The sequence below is a fragment of the Alligator mississippiensis genome, chromosome 4 (assembly GCF_030867095.1).
Source record: "Alligator mississippiensis isolate rAllMis1 chromosome 4, rAllMis1, whole genome shotgun sequence".
Taxonomy (NCBI): domain Eukaryota; kingdom Metazoa; phylum Chordata; order Crocodylia; family Alligatoridae; genus Alligator; species Alligator mississippiensis.
Window position 1 is genome coordinate 29,438,283 of NC_081827.1, and position 20,476 is coordinate 29,458,758.

Genomic DNA, 20,476 nt, shown 5'->3' on the forward strand with positions numbered 1-20,476 from the left:
CAGTTTCCCAGAACTGAAAAATCACAGCAGTTTTCAGGAATATGGTTTTTAGCAACAGAGTTTTAAAGCCATAAAACAAAACTGAAATTACATATTGCTACATTCCTACTACTTGTTAATCTAAAACCCAGTGAATAAAGATTTGAAAGTGAAAAAGATCATTGTGTTTAGCTCAGTTGACACAGTTAGCTATTAAATAGAGTAAATTGCTGTTTTTCTATTATATTCAGCCAGTTATTAAAATCAATGAAATATTTCCCATTCATTGCAGTTATTAACAAGTCCAAAATTGTGTGAAGTCAGTATTTTCCTATTCCTGTGAGTAGGGGTACACCAATACAGATTTTTGGGCCAATACCGATGGCCAATTATTAATGAGCCATATTGGCACATATGCAGCCTGGCAGCTTCGAGAGCAGCATCCTTATAGGCTCAGCAGTGCTATGTTGGCTAGCACTATGGAAGAAAGAGACTTGGGGGTCATCATTGACCACAAGATGAACATGAGCCTGCAATGCGATGCTGCGGCTAGTAAAGCGACCAAAACGCTGGCTTGCATCCATAGATGCTTCTCAAGCAAATCCCGGGACGTCATTCTCCCCCTGTACTCGGCCTTAGTGAGGCCGCAGCTGGAGTACTGCGTCCAGTTTTGGGCTCCGCAATTCAAAAAGGATGTGGAGAAGCTTGAGAGAGTCCAGAGAAGAGCCACGCGCATGATCAGAGGTCAGGGAAGCAGACCCTACGATGACAGGCTGAGAGCCCTGGGGCTCTTAACCTGAAAAAGCGCAGGCTCAGGGGTGATCTGATGGCCACCTACAAGTTTATCGGGGTGACCACCAGTATCTGGGGGAACGTTTGTTCACCAGAGCGCCCCAAGGGATGACAAGGTCGAATGGTCACAAACTACTACAAGATCATTTCAGGCTGGACATAAGGAAGAATTTCTTTACTGTCCGAGCCCCCAAGGTCTGGAACAGCCTGCCACCGGAGGTTGTTCAAGCGCCTCCATTGAACACCTTCAGGATGAAACTGGATGCTTATCTTGCTGGGATCCTATGACCCCAGCTGACTTCCTGGCCTTTGGGCGGGGGGCTGGACTCGATGATCTTCCGAGGTCCCTTCCAGCCCTAATGTCTATGAAATCTATGAAAGACCCAATTCTTAAAGAGATCTTTCCAGGACCACCCATCTTAGCCTTTAAACAACCACCGAACCTTGCCACTCTCATCACCAGAAGCAAACTTTCTATGGCCCAAAACACACTGAATGGATCCAGACTATGCCAGGACTAGAAATGTAAACCTACCAGAACATCTCTGACACTCCTACAATAACCACACCCCATAACAGAGCCGTTACCATTCCTTAATCTTATACCTGTACCTCCAGAAATGTAATATATCTCATCCAATGAACTAAAAGCTCCAATGGAGAGTGTGTAGGAGAAACCAAACAACAACTGTGTACCAGAATGAACACACACTGAAAATCTATCGAAGATAAAAAATCCAATTACCTGTGGATGCACGCTTCTTACAAGACAACCACTCTCTCTCCAATCTCTCAGTTCTAATCCTCAAAGGGAACTTAAAAACCGCCTTTCATAGACAAGTTTATGAACTTCACTTCATAAACCTCCTGGATCCAAAAAAATCATGCACTAAATATAGACATTGGATTTATGGCATATCATAACCTGCCTGCCATCTGATAATCCAAGGTAACCTCTCTACATTTGGTAAGTGTAAAAGGGGAAAAGGGGCATGGAGAGCACAGGGGCATGGGGGAGGGGGGCACGGGACAGATCAATGCCCCTGCGGTGAGGGAGGGAGTGGGGGTGGGGCTGGGTGTGGGGCAGGTGCTGCCCAGCCAGAGCAGGATGGAGGATGGAACCACGAGCAGGCCATGTGGGGGGTTAGGGGGTGGCTTCTGCCACTGATGCACCCCGGGGGAGGTGTGGAGGGGCATGTGCCCCTCAGATCTGTGTGCAGGGTGAGGGTGGGCTAGGGTTGTGCGTGACAACAGGCTCTTCTTGGTGGGGGTTCTGGGCCAAGGCTGTGTGCACGGTGGGCAGTAGTGGTGCTGGGAGGGGTGTTACAAGGTGGGCTACAGCCACTCCAAAATTCACCGTCACTGCCACCGCCTCGCGCACAGCCTGGCCCAGCATCTCCGCTGAGAAGAACCTGGCATTGCCCCTGACCCTAGCCTACAACGGCCACCTGCTCTCGCCCTGCGCTCAGATCCGGGGGGCAGGAGCTCCCGCACCCTTGGACGAGCCTCTTGCAGCTCTGTCCCGTGCCCACCTTGCCCCACCCCATCCTGGCTGGGCAGTGCCTGCCTCAGCCCCACCCCCACTGCCTCCCTTCCTCACCATGGGGGCCTCATTCTGCACCCGCCTCCCATACCCCTGCCTTCCCTCACCCCTTTTCCCCCACATACTTACCAGTCGGATGCTGCCCTCCAAGCTGCCGGGCTGCGTGCATGCATGCAGCGTTTATTAGCATAATTATTGGCCATATCAGCCAAAAAAGCTGATTGTCCATAATATCAATTTTGCTTTTATTGGTGCCGATATGATATGAACCAATGTATTGGTGTACCTTTACCTGTGAGAATCTCTTCTTCCTCCAAAACTAAAGTAGGCTAACATTCTTGTTAAGTCACGTGCATCTGTGTAAATTTCCTAAAATGAATTCTCATGCAAGTTTTTTGAGGTCCTTTCAGAGAAAACTGAATGTTCACATGCAGATCTTTTAAGAGAGTTTACCATTTTTGGCTCTTTGGGGTTTTTTAATAGATAAGAGGACTTAGTTCTCGTGCACCTTGCTTGTACTTGGGTTTACATACTTTTGTGAGAAGCTAATGCCTAAGATAGGCAAACATACTTAAGTTGGACCTGAAGAATGAAGGTGAAACAAAAGGCTAGCTAGAAAGCACCAAAAAATATTTGGCTCCTAGTTGCTTTCAATCCAGAGAAAGTAGGAACAAATCCAGCAAGCAGTTTCAAATTTGCTGTTAAGTTGCAAAAATCGAAACAGTATGTAAAAATGTTTGTTTATTGACTTATTCCAAAATGTTTATGCATTCGTTGTCTTACAGGGTCTCCAAGCAGCCCAGAAGGAGGCACAGATTAAAGTTCTTGAAGGACGCCTTAAGCAAACTGAAATTACAAGTGCTACGCAAAACCAGCTGCTGTTTCATATGTTGAAGGAAAAAGCAGAGTTAAATCCTGAACTTGATGCTTTGCTGGGTCATGCTTTGCAAGGTAATTTTGGCACCTGATATTAATGATAGTAAATTGCATGTTAAGTCTGCTTTTTCATGCATGTTGTGGTAGGCATTTTAGGCAATTTTCTTTCTGGAATAGATGCTGTATTTAATATCTTAAATTGAAAATGTATTCCATACATAATGTACATGTATATTTTTTGAAAGATCTGTGCAGAAGTGAAATACAAGAAATAATGTTTTGATTGCTATGAATTTTTTATTCAAAACATGTTACCTGTTTCCATACATAAATAAAAATTTACGATTTGGTATTACTTAAAATTTAAAATACAAGTTTTGATTTCCTTCCTTCATACTGTAGTGTTTTTGAAGGAATTGTGTCTATTACGGCATCTATTCTTTGCCTTGAAGTTAATACTATAAATAATGTAGTTTAATATAGGCTTTTTTATAATTGGATATGTTTTGATTGGAGTGTTGCTTTTTGTTTCCTTGTTGCTGTTATTTATACAGACCTAGATAGCATACCACTGGGTAAGTATGTTTAGCTTTCTGTGTACTGTACTGCATGAGTTACTAATTGTTCATGTACACTAACTGGTGCATCCTAGAATTTGTGAGCGTGTGAACAATTTGCATGTACTGTTCTGTAAACATACTCATTATCGCAACCTTACAAACACTTCTCCTTTTAGTGACACCACTTAAAATACTGACAAGTAATAAATGCAGCAAGTATGGCTGTAGATAAACTTATTTATTATTCATTTAGGGAGCACATGTTCAAAATATATAGTTTAGTAAGGGGAATTAATCATTTCCTATCATCACTATGACAAATTTAACTTTTGTGTGACAGAGTAACTTAACGTGTATTTCTTTTATAACATTTTGTAGATAGCTACTTATCTTTGAATTTCAGTGCTTTACAGAATGAACACAATACAGACACTATAAAAGACTGTTTCCCACTTTTACTCATTTATAATTTGCTGGTTTTATTCATTTGAAGATTTAAGAAGTATAACGTTTTAAAGAATGACTATTTTGGTGTAGAGTACATCAATTCCCCCTCCCCCCCGGTGTTATGACTGTATCAGAAATGCTTTATATTTCATCAAAATCCTCTTACACTCTTCATCATATATATTTATGATGAAAAATCCTCTTACACTCTTTCTAATCCAGTTGAACTATCCTGTATTAATTCATGCAAGTATCAGATCGATGCTGCTCCTGAAAATTCCTTACTGTTTCTTCAAAAAGGTATTTGATCATCAGTTTATGTAGGCAAGTGTAAATTGTCCTAACTCCATTGTTTTCATTGGAGTTATTACAATTTTGATACCCCTTGAGTAGTTGCCCCAAGGTATGTTGTTGCATAAAGTTGTTTACTATTTAGGAATGTCCTGCTTTGTCTGTAATAGAACTGTGACCATTTAATGTTAGTTGTTTTTATAGATTTCAGTCATATGCACAATATAAAAAAACAAACAAAGCACAACAGAAATCATGTCAAATTGAATAATACATCTTCAGCCAACAGTCATTGTTGCATTTTCTTCAACTTTGTAGATGCTTCGTGCTCTTTTAAAGGCATCTGTTATAGGGGTTAAATTTATAGATTCTTAGATGCTAGGGTTGGAAGGGAACTCAGAAGATCATCGAGTCCAACCCCCTGCTTGGGCAGGAAAGAGTGCTGGGGTCAGATGACCCCAGCCAGATGTCTATGTGTCTTAAAGACCCCCAAGGTAGGGGAGAGCACCACCTCCTTTGGAAGCCCATTCCAAATTTTGGCCATCCTTACCGTGAAGAAGTTTTTCCTGATGTCTAGCCTAAATCTGCTCTCTGTCAGTCTGTAACCATTATTCCTTGTTACCCCAAGAGGTGCCCTGGTGAACAGCGCATCCCCAATTCCTTGCTGCGCCCCCTAATGAATTTGTAGATGACCACAAGATCACCTCTCAGCCTTCTCTTGCAGAATTATTTTTCAGTTAAAAAAAACCAAACCAATCCCACTACAACAGCAGCTAGCTAGAAAGGAATAATGCTGACAGTTTTGTATAGCACCTTTCATCTGATATTTTCCAAAATTTGCTTTGAAAGCATGAACTAAATCTCAAAATATTCTTGTGACATATTCCTGTAAGCATTTCCACTTCCATAAAATCATAGAATCATAGAAAATGAGGGTTGGAAGGGATCTTAGGAGGTCATCTAGTCCAAACCCTTGCTCAAAGCAGGACTAACCCAAATAGATCATCCCAGCCAAGGCTTAGTCTAGCCAGGTCTTAAAAACCTCCAAGGATAGAGATTCCACAACTTGTCTGGGTAACCTGCCCAGTGTTTTACTACCCTCCTAGATATTTTTCCTAATATCTAACGTAATTGCGGGGTCTGCTCCCTTTTGGGGTCTCTGGCGCGCCAGCTGGAGGAGCTCCAGGCCACAGTCCACAGACTGCGTGCCATCAGGGACTGCGAGCAGGAGAGAGACTCCTACTGCCAGGCCCTTCTCCCCCGGGAGGCAGAGGGTAGATCACAGTCTCCCTCCAGGCCAGAGGAGGACTCTGGGACCTCCTGCTGTGTCCAGCCAGGGGCATGGACCAAGGTGGTCAAGGGCCCTAAGGCCTGCCGCACCAAGGCCCCTCCCTCGCCAGAACTGAGCAACAGGTATGCACCTCTTGCTGCCCCAGCAGAGCCTGCTGAGTTGCCGGCCCCCACAGGCAACATGGGCCTAACTGCAACTCCCGCCCCTGCTCTCCCCAAGACAAAACGTAAGGTGTTTGTTGTGGGAGACTCCCTCCTGAGGGGGACGGAGGGGTCAATCTGCCACCCTGACCCCTTAGCCCGGCAAGTCTGCTGCTTCCCAGGGGCCCGCATCCGGGACATTGCGGAGAGGATCCCCAAGCTCCTCAAACCCACAGACCACTATCCCATGCTCCTTATTCATGTGGGCACCAATGACACGGCTCGGAGCACTCCCAGCCAGGTCATGAGGCGCTACAGGGATTTGGGAGCGGGGCTTAAGGGTCTGGGGGCACAGGTGGTGTTCTCGTCGATCCTCCCAGTCTCAGGCTATGGGCTGAGAAGGGACAGGAGGATCTATGTGGTCAACCAAAGACTGCGGCGCTGGTGTCGTCAGGAAGGCTTTGGCTTTCATGACCACAGCCCGCTCTTTGGCGAGAGAGGCAGCGAGCTGCTGGGAAGAGATGGTCTCCACCTCTCTCCCCTAGGGAGGACGCTCTTCTCAGCCAGACTGGCTGACCTGCTCCACCGGGCTTTAAACTAAGCCCGCTGGGGAGCGGGGGGACGACCGCCACTGCTGGCCCGCTGAACAACCCTTGCAAAGCCAGCGGATCACGGCATTCAAGGGAGCCCACCCCAGCCCCAGCCCTGGTAAAATCTGTGGGCAAGGAAGGAGCCCCCCAGGGGGCACTTGCCTGCCTGTACACAAATGCCAGGAGCTTGGGGAATAAGCAGGAGGAGCTCATCCTCCTGCTCAGTGCAAACAATTACGATGTCATAGGGATCACGGAGACCTGGTGGGACTCCACCCATGACTGGACCATGGGGATAGATGGCTATACCCTGTACAGGAGGGATCGTGTAGAGAAAAGGGGCGGGGGTGTAGCTCTCTATGTTAAGGAAAGCTACGCGTCCCTGAAAGCCGATATTGGCGACCAGGGTGGACGGCTGGAGACCCTCTGGGTTAAAATCCGTGGGGAACACGGCACAGGGGACACAATGGTGGGAGTCTATTACAGACCTCCCACCCAAAGTCCTGAGCTAGACCAGGAGTTTGCCCAGGAACTGGCTGAGGCAGCTTGCTCCAGGACCATGGTTGTCATGGGTGACTTCAATTACCCAGACATCTCGTGGGAGGATCGCTCAGCAAAATCTGAGCGGTCGCAGAGCTTCCTCTCGTGCGTGGATGACCTCTACCTGACTCAAGAAGTCTATGGGCCAACGAGAGGCAAAGCGCTGCTCGACCTGGTGCTGGCTACTGGGGAGGACCTAGTCGGCGACCTAGTGATCGATGGGAAGCTGGGTGACAGCGACCACGAGCTGATCACCTTCACCATCCGCCAAAAAGCTGGCAAGTCAGTCAGCAACACGCAAGTCCTTGACTTCAGGAAAGCCGACTTTGACAAGCTCAGGAGGCTTGTCAGTGAGGCCCTAAGGGACTGTGACCACAGGGAGAGGGGAGTTCAAGAAGAGTGGTTGCTCCTCAAGGGAGCGATCCTCAATGCACAAACTAAGTCTATTCCATCTCAGAGGAAAGGCAGCAAGAGGGCACAGCAGCCCCCCTGGCTCTCCAGGGACCTAGCAGACCTCCTGAGGCTAAAAAGAAAGGCCTACAAAGGATGGAGGATGGGAGTCACCTCCAAGGAGGATTATTCTGCAGTGGTCTGGTCCTGTAGGGAGCAGACCAGGAAAGCCAAGGCTGCAACTGAACTCCAGCTAGCTTTGAGCATCAAGGACAATAAAAAGTCCTTTTTCAGATATGTGGGGAGCCAGAGGAAAAGCAGGGGCAACGTTGGACCCCTGCTGAACCAGATGGGGCAACTGACAACTGACGCCCAGGAAAAAGCCAACCTATTAAATAGGTACTTTGCGTCGGTCTTTCATCAGCCCCACGGGATGCCCGTGCCCACTACAGGGCCGGGAAGTCCGGGTGAGGGTGATCCCCTGCCCTCCATTAATGCTGACTTTGTGAAGGAACATCTTGAGAAGCTGGATACCTTCAAGTCAGCCAGCCCTGACAATCTTCACCCCAGGGTACTCAAGGAGCTGGCGAGCATCATAGCCCAGCCTCTAGCGCGGATCTTTGAAAACTCTTGGCGCTCTGGTGTAGTGCCCGAAGACTGGAAGAAGGCCAACGTGGTGCCTATCTTCAAGAAAGGGAGGAAAGTGGATCCGGCTAACTATAGGCCCATCAGCCTGACTTCTATCCCGGGGAAGATCTTCGAAAAGTTTATTAAGGAGGCCATCCTATGTTGGTTAGCACTATGGAAGAAAGAGACTTGGGGGTCATCATTGACCACAAGATGAACATGAGCCTGCAATGCGATGCTGCGGCTAGTAAAGCGACCAAAACGCTGGCTTGCATCCATAGATGCTTCTCAAGCAAATCCCGGGACGTCATTCTCCCCCTGTACTCGGCCTTAGCGAGGCCGCAGCTGGAGTACTGCGTCCAGTTTTGGGCTCCGCAATTCAAAAAGGATGTGGAGAAGCTTGAGAGAGTCCAGAGAAGAGCCACGTGCATGATCAGAGGTCAGGGAAGCAGACCCTACAATGACAGGCTGAGAGCCCTGGGGCTCTTTAGCCTGGAAAAGCGCAGGCTCAGGGGTGATCTGATGGCCACCTACAAGTTTATCAGGGGTGACCACCAGTATCTAGGGGAACGTTTGTTCACCAGAGCGCCCCAAGGGATGACGAGGATGAATGGTCACAAACTACTACAAGATCGTTTCAGGCTGGACATAAGGAAGAATTTCTTTACTGTCCGAGCCCCCAAGGTCTGGAACAGCCTGCCACCGGAGGTTGTTCAAGCGCCTTCATTGAACACCTTCAAGATGAAACTGGATGCTTATCTTGCTGGGATCCTATGACCCCAGCTGACGTCCTGCCCTTTGGGCGGGGGGCTGGACTCGATGATCTTCTGAGGTCCCTTCCAGCCCTAATGCCTATGAAACCTATGAAACCTATGTCAGCTTCCCTTGCTGCAACTTGAGACTGCTGCCCCTTGTTGTCATCTGTCACCACTAAGAATAGACTAGTTCCATCCTTTTTGGGAACCCCTCTTCAGGTAGTTGAAGGCTGCTGTTAAATCCCCTCTGTCTTCTCTTCTCCAGACTAAATAAGCCCAGTTCCCTCAGCCTCTCCTCATTAGTCATGTCCCCCAGCCCCCTCATCATTTTTGTTGCCCTCCACTGGACTCTCTCCAATTTGTCCACATCCTTTCTGTAATGGGGGGCCCAAAACTGAACACAGTACTCCAGATGTGGCCTTACCAGTGCTGAATAGAGCAAAAAAAAAAGTCACTGTGGCTAAGTTTAGACAGTCAAAAACCCTGAGCCTGGATCGATTCAGTCTTTACCAGTTAGTCTAAAATGCAGAGATTAAGCTGAGAAACAACTGGACAGCTATTCACTTTTGCTTCAGAAAATGCAGGCACATGCCTGTAGTGGCTCAGGCCAGAAGCTAGGGGATGCTAGAGCAAGACTCTCTGGCATGGAGCCAGCATGGGCTGTGTGTTCTCTTACTCTTCCTGCTGCCCCTGAGGTCTCTGGGATTTGCAATCCAGACTCACAGCAGCAGAACTCTGCAGGGTTGCTCATCCCTTCCTCTTCCTGCTTCCAGGTGCCCCTGGGATTTGTAGTCCACAATCGCAGGCATCGATAAGTGTTTAGCAGGACAGGGAAGCTCTGTATTTGGGGAAAGGGAAGTTTAACCCCCCCCTCCCTGGCCACAGACCCCAGGTGGTGTTTGCCTGGGGCAGCAGTTCCTGCCTCCCCCTACCTCCCCAATCCTTCTCTGCTAGAGCAGACAGCCCAGCCCAGGGCTGAAAAGCATGCTGGGATGTGGGGAGACTCTGATTTGACTTGAACTAGGAAGGGGTCTGGGACAAAAGTTTCATAAACCAGTTTGACCCAAATCAATGAAGTCTGATGCTACATTCAACCAGGTTTATCTTACAACAGTTTCAGCCATTTTGAAACTGGTTTATGTGCACAGGGGTTCTGTTCTGTTACAGGATTAAACCAGTTTCTGATGACTTAAACTGATTTATGTGTAACTTCTGTCCCTAGCCTGTGAGGTTAAGTGACCTGTCAAGACTAGCAAGTAAAGAAACTGCATCTGTCTGGAGAAAAGAAAAATTGAATTTAAAAAGGAATTAAAAAAGAAAGTTGGAAGTAATAGGGGAAAAGAAAATTATTATGGTCTAGAGCAAAAGAGTGGATGTGAAACTTACTTCCCTAAAAATCTGTATCTTGCTTTCATGGATGGAAATATTAGAATTACCATTAAAGTAAAAAATAAAAAATCCACCTCATCAAAATAACATTTATTTTAGCTTTTCTCCATGAGGCAAGATGTTAATTTATATTAATTTATATTAAAGCATTAAATCCTTTTAAAGAAGATATTTCATGTCTATACATGTATACAAAGTGTTTCTAGTTCTGTCGCTCTTTGAACAATTATCAAAGCGTAGCTGATAAAATAGGCTGTTACTTACTAAAGCTTACACCTTTCTGAAGGAGTTGGTCCCTAAGGTGCCGCCATGCCCTGCCTTTTACAAGTACTAAGTGAGTAGTTTGTGTGTTAGCCCCTGTTGTGAAGGGGCATTGTACCTTTGTAATTCACTGTTTTCTTGTACTCACCAGCACGCACAGGATTTTGGAAAGGGGGATGCAGTTAGGATTGGGTCTTGGGCCTTCCTAACTGGCAAGACACAGCAAGTACTGCTGGCTGCCTGTCTGGTTTGGGAAAAGATGCCTGCCAAGGCATCTGAGAACTCAGTCCTGCTGGAGCTGGGCTTCTAGGCTCCTTTTCTCAAGTCAGACAGGAATCTAGCAGTGCCTGCCAAATCAGTTTGGAAAGAAGGGCCAGGCAGCCTGTCAAGCATCAGGTCCTCAGCTGACTCAGCAGGTGCTGCTGGCTTCCTGCCTGACTTGGGAAGAGGGCCAGGGACCCTGGTTATGGCAGTTTTGGACTCTTGACTACTGTGGACAGCAGGAGTGAGGAAGGAATTGAAGAAGGCCTGTGACCACACCACCACACCCCTCTCGTTCTTCCTCCCCTACTTGTACTTTATCCTTTTGAATACAGGGTGTTTATAAAGCCCTTGTGCAACTTTAAACTTTAATAACTTTGGATATACACATGATAGAAGCAAACTGTAAACAACAATTGAAAGCATCATTCATTACGGTTTTAGCATAGTGTAAGATATGCATAGGGTAAGGATCACAAATGCAGTTCATGGAATTGCTCAGTAGCAACTGGAAAATGTTTTCTGTGAGTTGGAAAATGGGATTGAACCATAAAAGATGGTGGTTATGTTGAAGTCTGGAAATTTCATCTGTACTGTGCTAAAACTTAATGAATTGTTTTCAATCACCATTTACAGTTTGCTTCTATCATGTGAACATCCGAAGTTATTAAAGTTTAAAGTTGCACAAGGACTTTATAAACACCCTGTATAATACAATATACCCTTTTGAATTAGGCTTGTCCTAGTACAGCTGTTCCAGAAATGTTGCTGGAATTAATTTTTTCTGAAGTCCCCCTAGAATTGGTTTGCTTGTTTGTGGGTTTGGCTTGCAGCTGCGTATGTGCAGATCGAGCTTGAGGAAGGACCACAGTATGCTGTGTCACTTTTGCATACTGCTGTCGGTCAAACTAATTACATTCCGATGGCTTGTTATTCACCTTTAAAAATCTCTGCTACTTTTTTCCACCTGTGTTTCTAGTTTCATTTGCTTTTGCTCTCCTTCACGTGCAGTGCCACCCCATGAACCTTAGTGCTCACTTTGTCTTTGCTTGCTAAGAGTTTCATACCTTATTTCTCTCAGCTGCCTTATATAGCTTTTTTCCTCTTGTGTCTCACTATATCACTTCATTTGATGAGGCCAGCATGTCAAACTACACTTACAGCCCTCTCACAGCCCTTCCTATGCCATAGTTGCAAAACAAACATAAAAAGGGAGTTCATGTAACAAGATAGCACAGATGAGTGTGACCCAAAAATGCATAAATAAATCCTTCTCTTGTGTATCCACCCCGTTATCTCATCTGTTTCTCTTTCCACCAGCACTTTTTATTTTCAAGTTCTTTTGAGGTGTTATCTGTACAAACTAGTTGGTAGGCTCTTTGTGGCAGGGACACTGAGTTGAATTCAGCCTTGGTGTAACTAGTGAATCACTGAGAGTAGTGTTTATTTTATCAGCAGTGCTTTGCTGATAGTAGTTTTGCTACAAAATTTGAATTGTTCTGCTTGACTTACCTCCTTTTCTGCTCAAACTTAGTAAGGAAATACTTTAAAGAAAATTCAAACCTAAAAAGGAATTAAAAAAGAAAGTTGGAAGTAATATTCCTGTTATGTATCTTTCTTCATAGTATTGTTGTTTTTATCCCAAAAATGAAGCTATATTTTTAAACCAGTGCAAAAAGTTGAAGGTTCTTGATGAGTCTTGTGTAGGGGGAGAGAGAGAGAAGTAGTTAGGTGTGTTAGTCTGAAGTCAGGCAGAAGGCAGGATAGAGTTACACCTTATACACTAACAGATTTAGAGATGCATAAGATTTTGTGAGCCACAGCTCACTTCATGAGATGTTGGGGTAAATTGACAAGGCTTGGGGCTTGTGTAAGCATTTTGGGGCCTGGATAGTCTTGTAAGTATAAGACAGCATTTAAATTGGCTCCATATTTCTCACTACTATACATCCGTTGTACAGTAGTGGGTATATAAGGGGTATTTCCCTCTCTCTCTCTCTTTTTTTCCTAAAGCATGAATTTTGATAAGAAATACTTGGAGAAGCCTACTGCAGTGTTAATAACATTGCTTTTAACTTTTGTTCTATGCATTATGTACTATTCTTGCTTCCTAGCAGATATGCATACGTGTGTGCTAAGTAGTAAGAAAATAATATGATTCCTTGTTGTCATTTAATTAAATGACATTACATGTCAGCAGGGCAAATGTTATTTAATTCGTGGAATTATTGCAGTGTGCCAAAAAAAACAAGTGAATTTCATTAAAAGTTGTATGTTTTGCATTCTGAAAGTGTATTCTCATCCAGCATTCAATTATAGTGAAAATAAGTAACATTGTTTTCTCCCCAAGAGATAACAGGGTTTGATTTCGCAAATTATACTGTCCAAATGTGGGTTTTTGGGGGGCTTTTTGATTCCTTAGTTCTTGTGTTTTTAAGTTGTTTATATCTTTACCATCAAGCATACATATATGCTGTAGTGGTTGTCTTAATTTAGCATCTTGAATTTTTGCATGCAGATTTCATAATCAGTCTGATTTGCTGTTACAGCGTATGATGTGCATGCTGGTGTTGTCTTAAGTGAATGGATATGTGTACTCATTTTGTTTCAGGAGATACTTCTACTGAACAGTCTTTTTTTGCACTTACTTGAAATATAGTGTATAGTTCTTTAGGAAGCTGTTTTTCTGTCTTAGGTAGTGGTATAATCCTGTTCTAAAACCTAAATGTTTGTATACTAATGATATGCTTGCTTCTGTCTACCAAAACCCTTGAAAATTAAAGTTACAGAAAAGTTTTTTATTTTGTTTTACTTCTAAGCATTAGGATGTAACCACCTTATATCTGAATAATCACAAAAGATGATTACCCTACCCAGGAACGTACAGTAAAACCTGGATTTTTCATTAAGTTCCTAAGCAACCTGTGAAGATGAGAGTAGCTTCAGGGGATCACCAAGATACTACAGCTAATGGAGAAGTAGTGGCCTTGAAGTATAAATCACAACAATCAGCCGAGTGGCTTAGCCTTAATTCAGTAACTTGCTATGAATTAAGGAGGTTGTGAACCGTCCCAATAGGAAGAATCCAGGTTCTGCTGTATTTTTGCACTAAGGTTTTGTTATTCTACTTTACTCTTTTTTTCCTCCATTCTTCCATTTTCCCCTTTCAAATGGTATGTAGATTTTTCTGTCTTCATTGACAGTCATCTGCAAAAATAGATGGCTACTTTTGATGCTTTGTTCCTAGCCTAAGATTTTCATGGGAGCCTAAGGAGATTAGGTGTCCCACATTGAACAAGAACTGATTAGCAAAAACATTTCAAATTTTTTGTTGATCCTGAACTTAGTATATATTTCCACAAGGAAGAAAAATGTAGATGTATTAATTGTGCTCAGTATATTCTGGGGACTTTGTGGGTTCCACAGACCTGTAAGGTATAAGCAGACTAAATGTGTCTTTCCGAAATTTTCTAGAAAATGTAGAAGATAGTTCTGATGAGGATGCACCACCACACAGCCCTGGAGCAGAAGGAAGGTAAAGAGGTCTTTGGAAACTTCCTTATCTACTTTCAGCAAACTAAGTTTAATTTGTTTAGCTTACACTATTCATTCATTAGAAAATATTTCTAAACTGTTTTCTTCCCATTTCACCTCTAGATTCAACAAAAAAGATATCAAATTCATAAAGTGTTAATACCTTGGATTTGGAAAAAAACCATGAAGTTGTTCTTCACTTTCTCACTGTATCACTGTTTTTTCCTTCTAGTTCATTGTCTTCAGATCTTATGAAGCTGTGTGGTGAAGTTAAGCCCAAGAATAAGGTAAGGTGTCATTATAATAAATCTTTCACTGAGAAATGCTGTGAAAGTGTAGACTCTAAAAGCCCATTTCAAATGTTAATGAAGAACCACTAAAACTGAGGTAGTAAAGTAGTGATTTTTTATGTGATTCCGATATCTTCTTTCTTCTAGAGTTTCTTTTTTCTGCTCCTTCAATTCAGCTCAGCATTTATATGCCTAAATCCCATAAGATCCCACGGGACATATTGTTAAGCATTTATTTTAGTTCTTTGCTGAATCAGGCTTCCAGTCTGTAGTTGTAGAATTGCAGTTGAAGGCATGATTTAACCCTACAGAGCTCTTAATCACAGGTGATAATACAGTAAATTAGTAATAACTAACTTTGAGATTCCAGATGGAGTTTGTAGATTTTCACCAGTTAGAGCAACTACCCTTTTCAGATTTGGTATGGAAAATCATTGACATGAAAATTAGGAAGCAGCTACCGTATTAACAAAATCATTTTTTAGATTAGAGGTGCATTATCATAAGACCTTCTTTCCTTGAGAAGAAGTAGGAAATAATTTCATACAGATTTAAAAAGAAAAATAGAGATAGTTATGAATACAAATGTCTGCTTAAAGACTCTCTCTTTATTCTGAACTTTTTTTAGACTATTGAAAGTAAATAAGTAAGGGGTGATAATGTCAGCATTCTTAGAAATCAGAGATCCAGTAAGAAAGCAAAGTTTCATATTTCAGTCTCTCATAAGCTTTCAGTCGATCTCTTTTTAAGGAGCAGGCCAGTCTGAAATTGCTTTCTCCTTCCCTGGCATAAGACTGATTTACACTGACATCTTGTCCTTCTTGACATGTATTCCGTACCCTTTCTCCCTGCCTCTAAGTAACTTCAGTGGTGAAGAGGTTGACAGATTGACAGTTCTAGAAATTGATGCGATAATTTTCAACTAAAGATTAGCAGCAAAGATGTAGTGCTTAGATACAGATTGATAGAAACTGTAAGAGAAGGTCTTACCCTAGAAGTTTATGAAAGTGTTTTGTAGGGGTACTGTTTAGCAAAAGGAGGGACTGGAGATGAGGGAACATTCCTTGCTTGTAGATGAGGGAATAAAGTTGGTGTTTCCTTTTACTTTTACTTTGGTGTCAAAGCAGAATTTCCCACACTGTTCATCAATATGCCTCAGATATAAGAAGGTAGTTCCTGCCAGTGCATCAATCTGTGGGAGGTTTTTTGCTAGCCATCAGTTCTGTCAACCTGATTGGAGGCCATTATGTGCTGGTTTCCTTTGAACTCCACTGGACTTTTGACTTTGAGAAAAGTTGTGCATTACTCTAAAAAGGAAGTATTTATCATTCTTCCTGGGACCTAGGTGCATGAAATGAAGTTCTGAGTTGATCCTCAACTTGCATCCAGGTATGGGGAGTTATACTTGTAGGCAATGGATTTTACTTTTTTGTTAGGAAAGTATAGTTTGGAATATTTAGTAGTCTGCCAGGTAAACCATATGTAGCATTATCCTGAACTTCAAAACATTTTTTTGCTTTGTTGCACAGTATATATGCTGCTTGTCTTCCGGAGCTCCTTTTTTGTTTGCTTGTACCTCATTGTTTATCAGTTATATAAAGTATTATTTACATGAGATTTTTTCCAGTTACACTGGCCTAACCCACTTCTTCCTCCTATTCTGGAGTAAGAGTTCCTTTATTTGGCCTAGCTTAAACCACTTCCAAACTGGAAAAAAACACTGTGCTCTCCATAGGTTCTGCGTACATGCGGGCCTAAGGGCCCTGGCCCCAACCCCCCATGGGAAGAGGGAAGGGTGGCCACCCATCCCTAATTGGGTGGGATAGTCCTGAAATAGGAACATCAAGTCCTGGTCTCAGGCTGCATGACTCTGGGCCAGTATTTGTCCTGGATTCTCAGTATCATGTAGGGATCAAGATTTTATGTTCACTGCAGAAAAATGTGGGAAATGGCAGGTTTTCCCTTGCAGGCTGGCAGAGTTCCAGCCAGCAACGGGCTGTGTGGAGCGGGACACAGGGGGCACCTTTTGCATGTGTGTGCATGCACATGTGCACGTGGCCAGGAATACAGCCCCAGGTCATAGTGGAGAGCAGCTTCTCTAGCTGCCTGCAAGTAAGTCTATGGGGGCAGGGCAAATTAAAGCCCCCATGGTGAGGGAGAGAGTGGAGCAGAGGTTGGGTGGTACATGGGGCCTTGGGCCAAGGCAGGGAGTGGGACAGCCATGGGCGGCACATCCAGGGGGTGGAGGGGTGGCTCTCTGCTACTCCTGTGCATTTCTAGGCAGCAGGGTATGGGGGGGCATGTGCCTCCCAGATTTATGTGCAGAGCAGGGACAGATGCGGGCTGCCTGCTGTGGCCCTGAGGGCCTGCCCTCCCCCCCATCTTGCCCCAGGGTCATCGCCCCTGCTGCCTTCCCCCAGGAGCCCCACGCTGGTCATACTGCCATGGCAAGGCACCCCCTGCCCACCTGGCAGCAGTGGTAGTGTGGAGTTGTGCTCCCCACTGCTGCTGGGCAGGGAGGCAGTGCCTCATCATGGCAGTGCCGCTAGTGTGTGGCTCCCAGGTGTTGGGCAGGAGGGCAGGGAGCCCCAAGACCTCAGAGGGAAGCCTGCATCTGCCCCTACTCCCTCACAGGCTCCACTTCACTGTGCTGTGGCAGGGGGGGAGGCACCATCTTATGCCCCCTCCCCGCTCCCCAGCAAAAATAAAAGTTGGTGCCTATGCTATCAGGAGAGGATCTATGATACTGCTAAAACTGTAGTAGTTTGAACTTGCATGAGCCTTAAGATGTTAAGTAATATGGTAAAATGGGCAGATTATTACGGTTGGCTTCAAAGGATATTCTTTAAAACAGTTGTCCAGTCACCATTTCATGCTGTTGAAATTGACCCTGACCCTCCTACTGCAGTTGTTACAGTGGAATGAAGCAGACTGATTTAGTTTTCAAAAGTAGTTAACAGCTGAGTTAAGTGGAATGCATACTGCTAAATATTTAAAAGTAATAAGGAGGTTAAAAATGTAGCACTATGATACAAACTGTTAAAGCTCTTGTGTGCGAGATGTGAACTGTTTTTTATTTTTATCTAGGCCCGCCGAAGGACCACCACCCAGATGGAATTACTCTATGCAGATAGCAGCGATTTAGCCTCTGATGTTAGTACATCGGACACCACTATTCCTGGTCCTCTTGCTTCTGTTGCAGAAGTGCAAGAGATTGGGATAACTACTGATACAAGTGATACATCTGCTAGGGAAAGAGAGTTTGTTCCCCCACCGTCTGGCTTGCCTTCTAAGATAGGCAGCATGTAAGTTTGGCCAAGCTTGTACTAACCACCTTTTGCTTATTTATAAAAATGCATGTTGCCAATTTCTTGTAATCTCGCATTTTGAATTATTTGTACAAAGGAGGAAATGGATTTTAGAATAGGAAAAGCACTTCATTCTACTCATCCACAACAATCCCATTAAGTATTTACATAGAGTTGTAATTAGTATACCCCAAGGTTTCTCTTAAGTAATTTCCCATAGTAGAATGCCTAAATATTTGGTGCAATAATTTGATACCATGGTTACTTCTGTTTTGTGAGCAACTTGTGAAATTTAAATCTTAGGAGGGGAAGTCTGTTTAGAAATGTCAGAAATACCAGACAGAGAGAGACTATGTAAATCCAAAGTAAAGTATATTTAAAAAACAAACAAACTTAAAAACAATTTAAATTTAATAGAAACTCAAAGTGGTGTAAGATCTGATGACTGGAACAGATCTTCTTATGAGAAAATGTTTATTGAAATTGATATTGACTTCTTCATTTAAACACAACAATTAAAGATTCAAATGAAGATTTGAACAAATTACACAAATACAGTTTCAGTCCTATCAGTGCCTTTCCAACTGCAATATTCATATGAAAAAGTATTTACTGATTGAAAGTATTAGTAAATTCTTTTAATGACCATGTTTCACTTAGAGGGCATAAACCTTTTTTCTTTTATGCATACACAAATTACTGTTGTTATCAGAGAACCAGCTATCAGGCTGGTGAAGAATGTCTTGTTGGCTCTTTAGATACTAACCCCTATATTCTGTCAAGGCAAATGTTGGCTGAATGCACTTATTACATTAAATAATATGGAGAAAATGCAGCAGTCTCGCTGTTCCTCATGTTACAAATGCTGAAATTATGTACTTTTCACTGGCTCTCACTTACCCATTCTTGAAAAAACTCTTAATATTTTCACAGTAATCTCTGTTCAGGTTATACTTGTGATTTGTTTTTTAACATTTTCAGATTTTTCTAGCATGCGCTTGCATTGGCAGAAATGAGTAGTAAAATATTGCATACAGCAATTCTTAACATGCTTCAGCGCTTGTTTAAGTAGAATGTGCTCAGAAGGCATGCTGTTGGTGATACAGAGAGGGAATTGTGATGAGGATGGGCTTAGAAACCTGCTTGTTTCAGCACTAGGTGTGGGAGATAACTAGACACTGGAGCATCAAGAGTTAAAAAATGTGAAGTCTTATGACCTGGCATCAGAGTCTCAGGTAATATCTTTTTGCCTCACTGCATTTTCTAATGTGAATCCATTAGGAAAATTAATTAGCAACGAGGCCAAAGAAAACTATCTAAATTTGAAATTTGGAAGGATTATAGTTTAGTAAATTGTTCTGCTCAAGAGGTATGTTATTGATCATATTTTGGCAGGTAAATTACTGAACTTTTGCTGCAAGCTATTTAAAGCAGTGTATACACCCTAAACAGCTTTTAACTACTCTGTCTCACTTAAAACTTAGATTAATTTAATTTTTCAGTATAACATATTTACTCAAATCCAAGATGAGGTTTTTTCCCCCAGTCACCATGGTAGGGGGGGAGACAAGGAGGTGGGGTCAGGGCAGGGTGGGGAGTCCTCATTTTAGATTAGAGTACTGGTCTGGGGCAAACAGCTGCTGTAGTCCCAGCACTGGGGCCAAAGCTGAAGCTGAGTTTTGACCTGCCACAGGCTGTGGTGGCTCATGCAGTGGGAGAGGGGTGTGCAGTAGGGGAAGCACAGTGGAGATTACGTGTTTCGAGTTGGGAGGTGGACAGGGGCAGTTCACAGTGTGCAGCCTAGGGAGAGCACTGGGGAGACAACACAGCCTGCCACCCCTGTCGGCCACCCGCATGTCCCCCTTATAGCTGCTTACTTCCAGCTCTGGCTCCCAGCCTGACCTGCCACATCTGCTTCTGGTTGCCTGGGCTGGGGCTAGCAGTAAGTGGCAGGGGGAGCAAGTGACTGCCAGGGGAGGCAGATGGTGGGGTGGGGGAGTATAGGGGGCAAGGACAGACACTGGGGGAGCAAGTAACAGGAGCAGGCATGTGGAGTAGAGGGGACAAGCAATGGGGAGGCAGGTCCTGGGTGTAGGGCAAGTGGCAGTGGAGCAGGCATGGGGGGAGGGAAGGGGTAAGGGTCAGACCTTCTGCCCCCCTCCCCCCACCCCACTGTTTTCCCTGATATGGTGGTGGGAAATACAGATTTTAAAATGACCCTTTAATAACTGAATTCTGTACACGGAAAATTATAACATTTATAGTTTTCCATTTATAGAATGTAATTACTGGGGAGTGGTCTTAAATTCAAAGTCATTTTGGATTTGGGTAAATATAGTAAATAACTAATTCAGTTAATTTCACTAATCATTACTAGTATTTGTTGTTGAACAGAATTTCCAACTGAGAGTCCATCTGTACTTTCTACTTTTGGTGGGATCCTTCAGTAAATATAGTAGGGCTCTCTCTTTTGCACTGACAACATTTCTATTGCAGAAGAATGCGATGCTACTTACCCCTTCATTGCAGGAGTCAAGCAGTAGAAGTAGTTAGGAAAGGCCCTTTATCCTCATCTCTGTCTTCATGTCTGAAATCTGTAGTATTGGGGGAAA

At 43.8% G+C, this 20,476-nt stretch overlaps 1 protein-coding gene across 5 annotated transcripts in view; it reads left to right on the forward strand.

The window, feature by feature from the left end:
* KIF21A (kinesin family member 21A) overlaps positions 1 to 20,476 on the forward strand; it is a 145,720-nt gene that overhangs the window by 101,158 nt on the left and 24,086 nt on the right. For 4 of the 5 annotated variants that reach the window (XM_019487435.2, XM_019487432.2, XM_019487434.2 and 1 more), the window contains 5 exons: positions 3,100 to 3,265; positions 3,745 to 3,765; positions 14,207 to 14,267; positions 14,499 to 14,553; positions 17,644 to 17,861. In XM_019487435.2, the coding sequence (XP_019342980.1) occupies positions 3,100 to 3,265; positions 3,745 to 3,765; positions 14,207 to 14,267; positions 14,499 to 14,553; positions 17,644 to 17,861 (521 nt within the window). The remainder of the gene's footprint in view (positions 1 to 3,099; positions 3,266 to 3,744; positions 3,766 to 14,206; positions 14,268 to 14,498; positions 14,554 to 17,643; positions 17,862 to 20,476) is intronic. The other variant, XM_059725884.1, reaches the window with a different exon arrangement.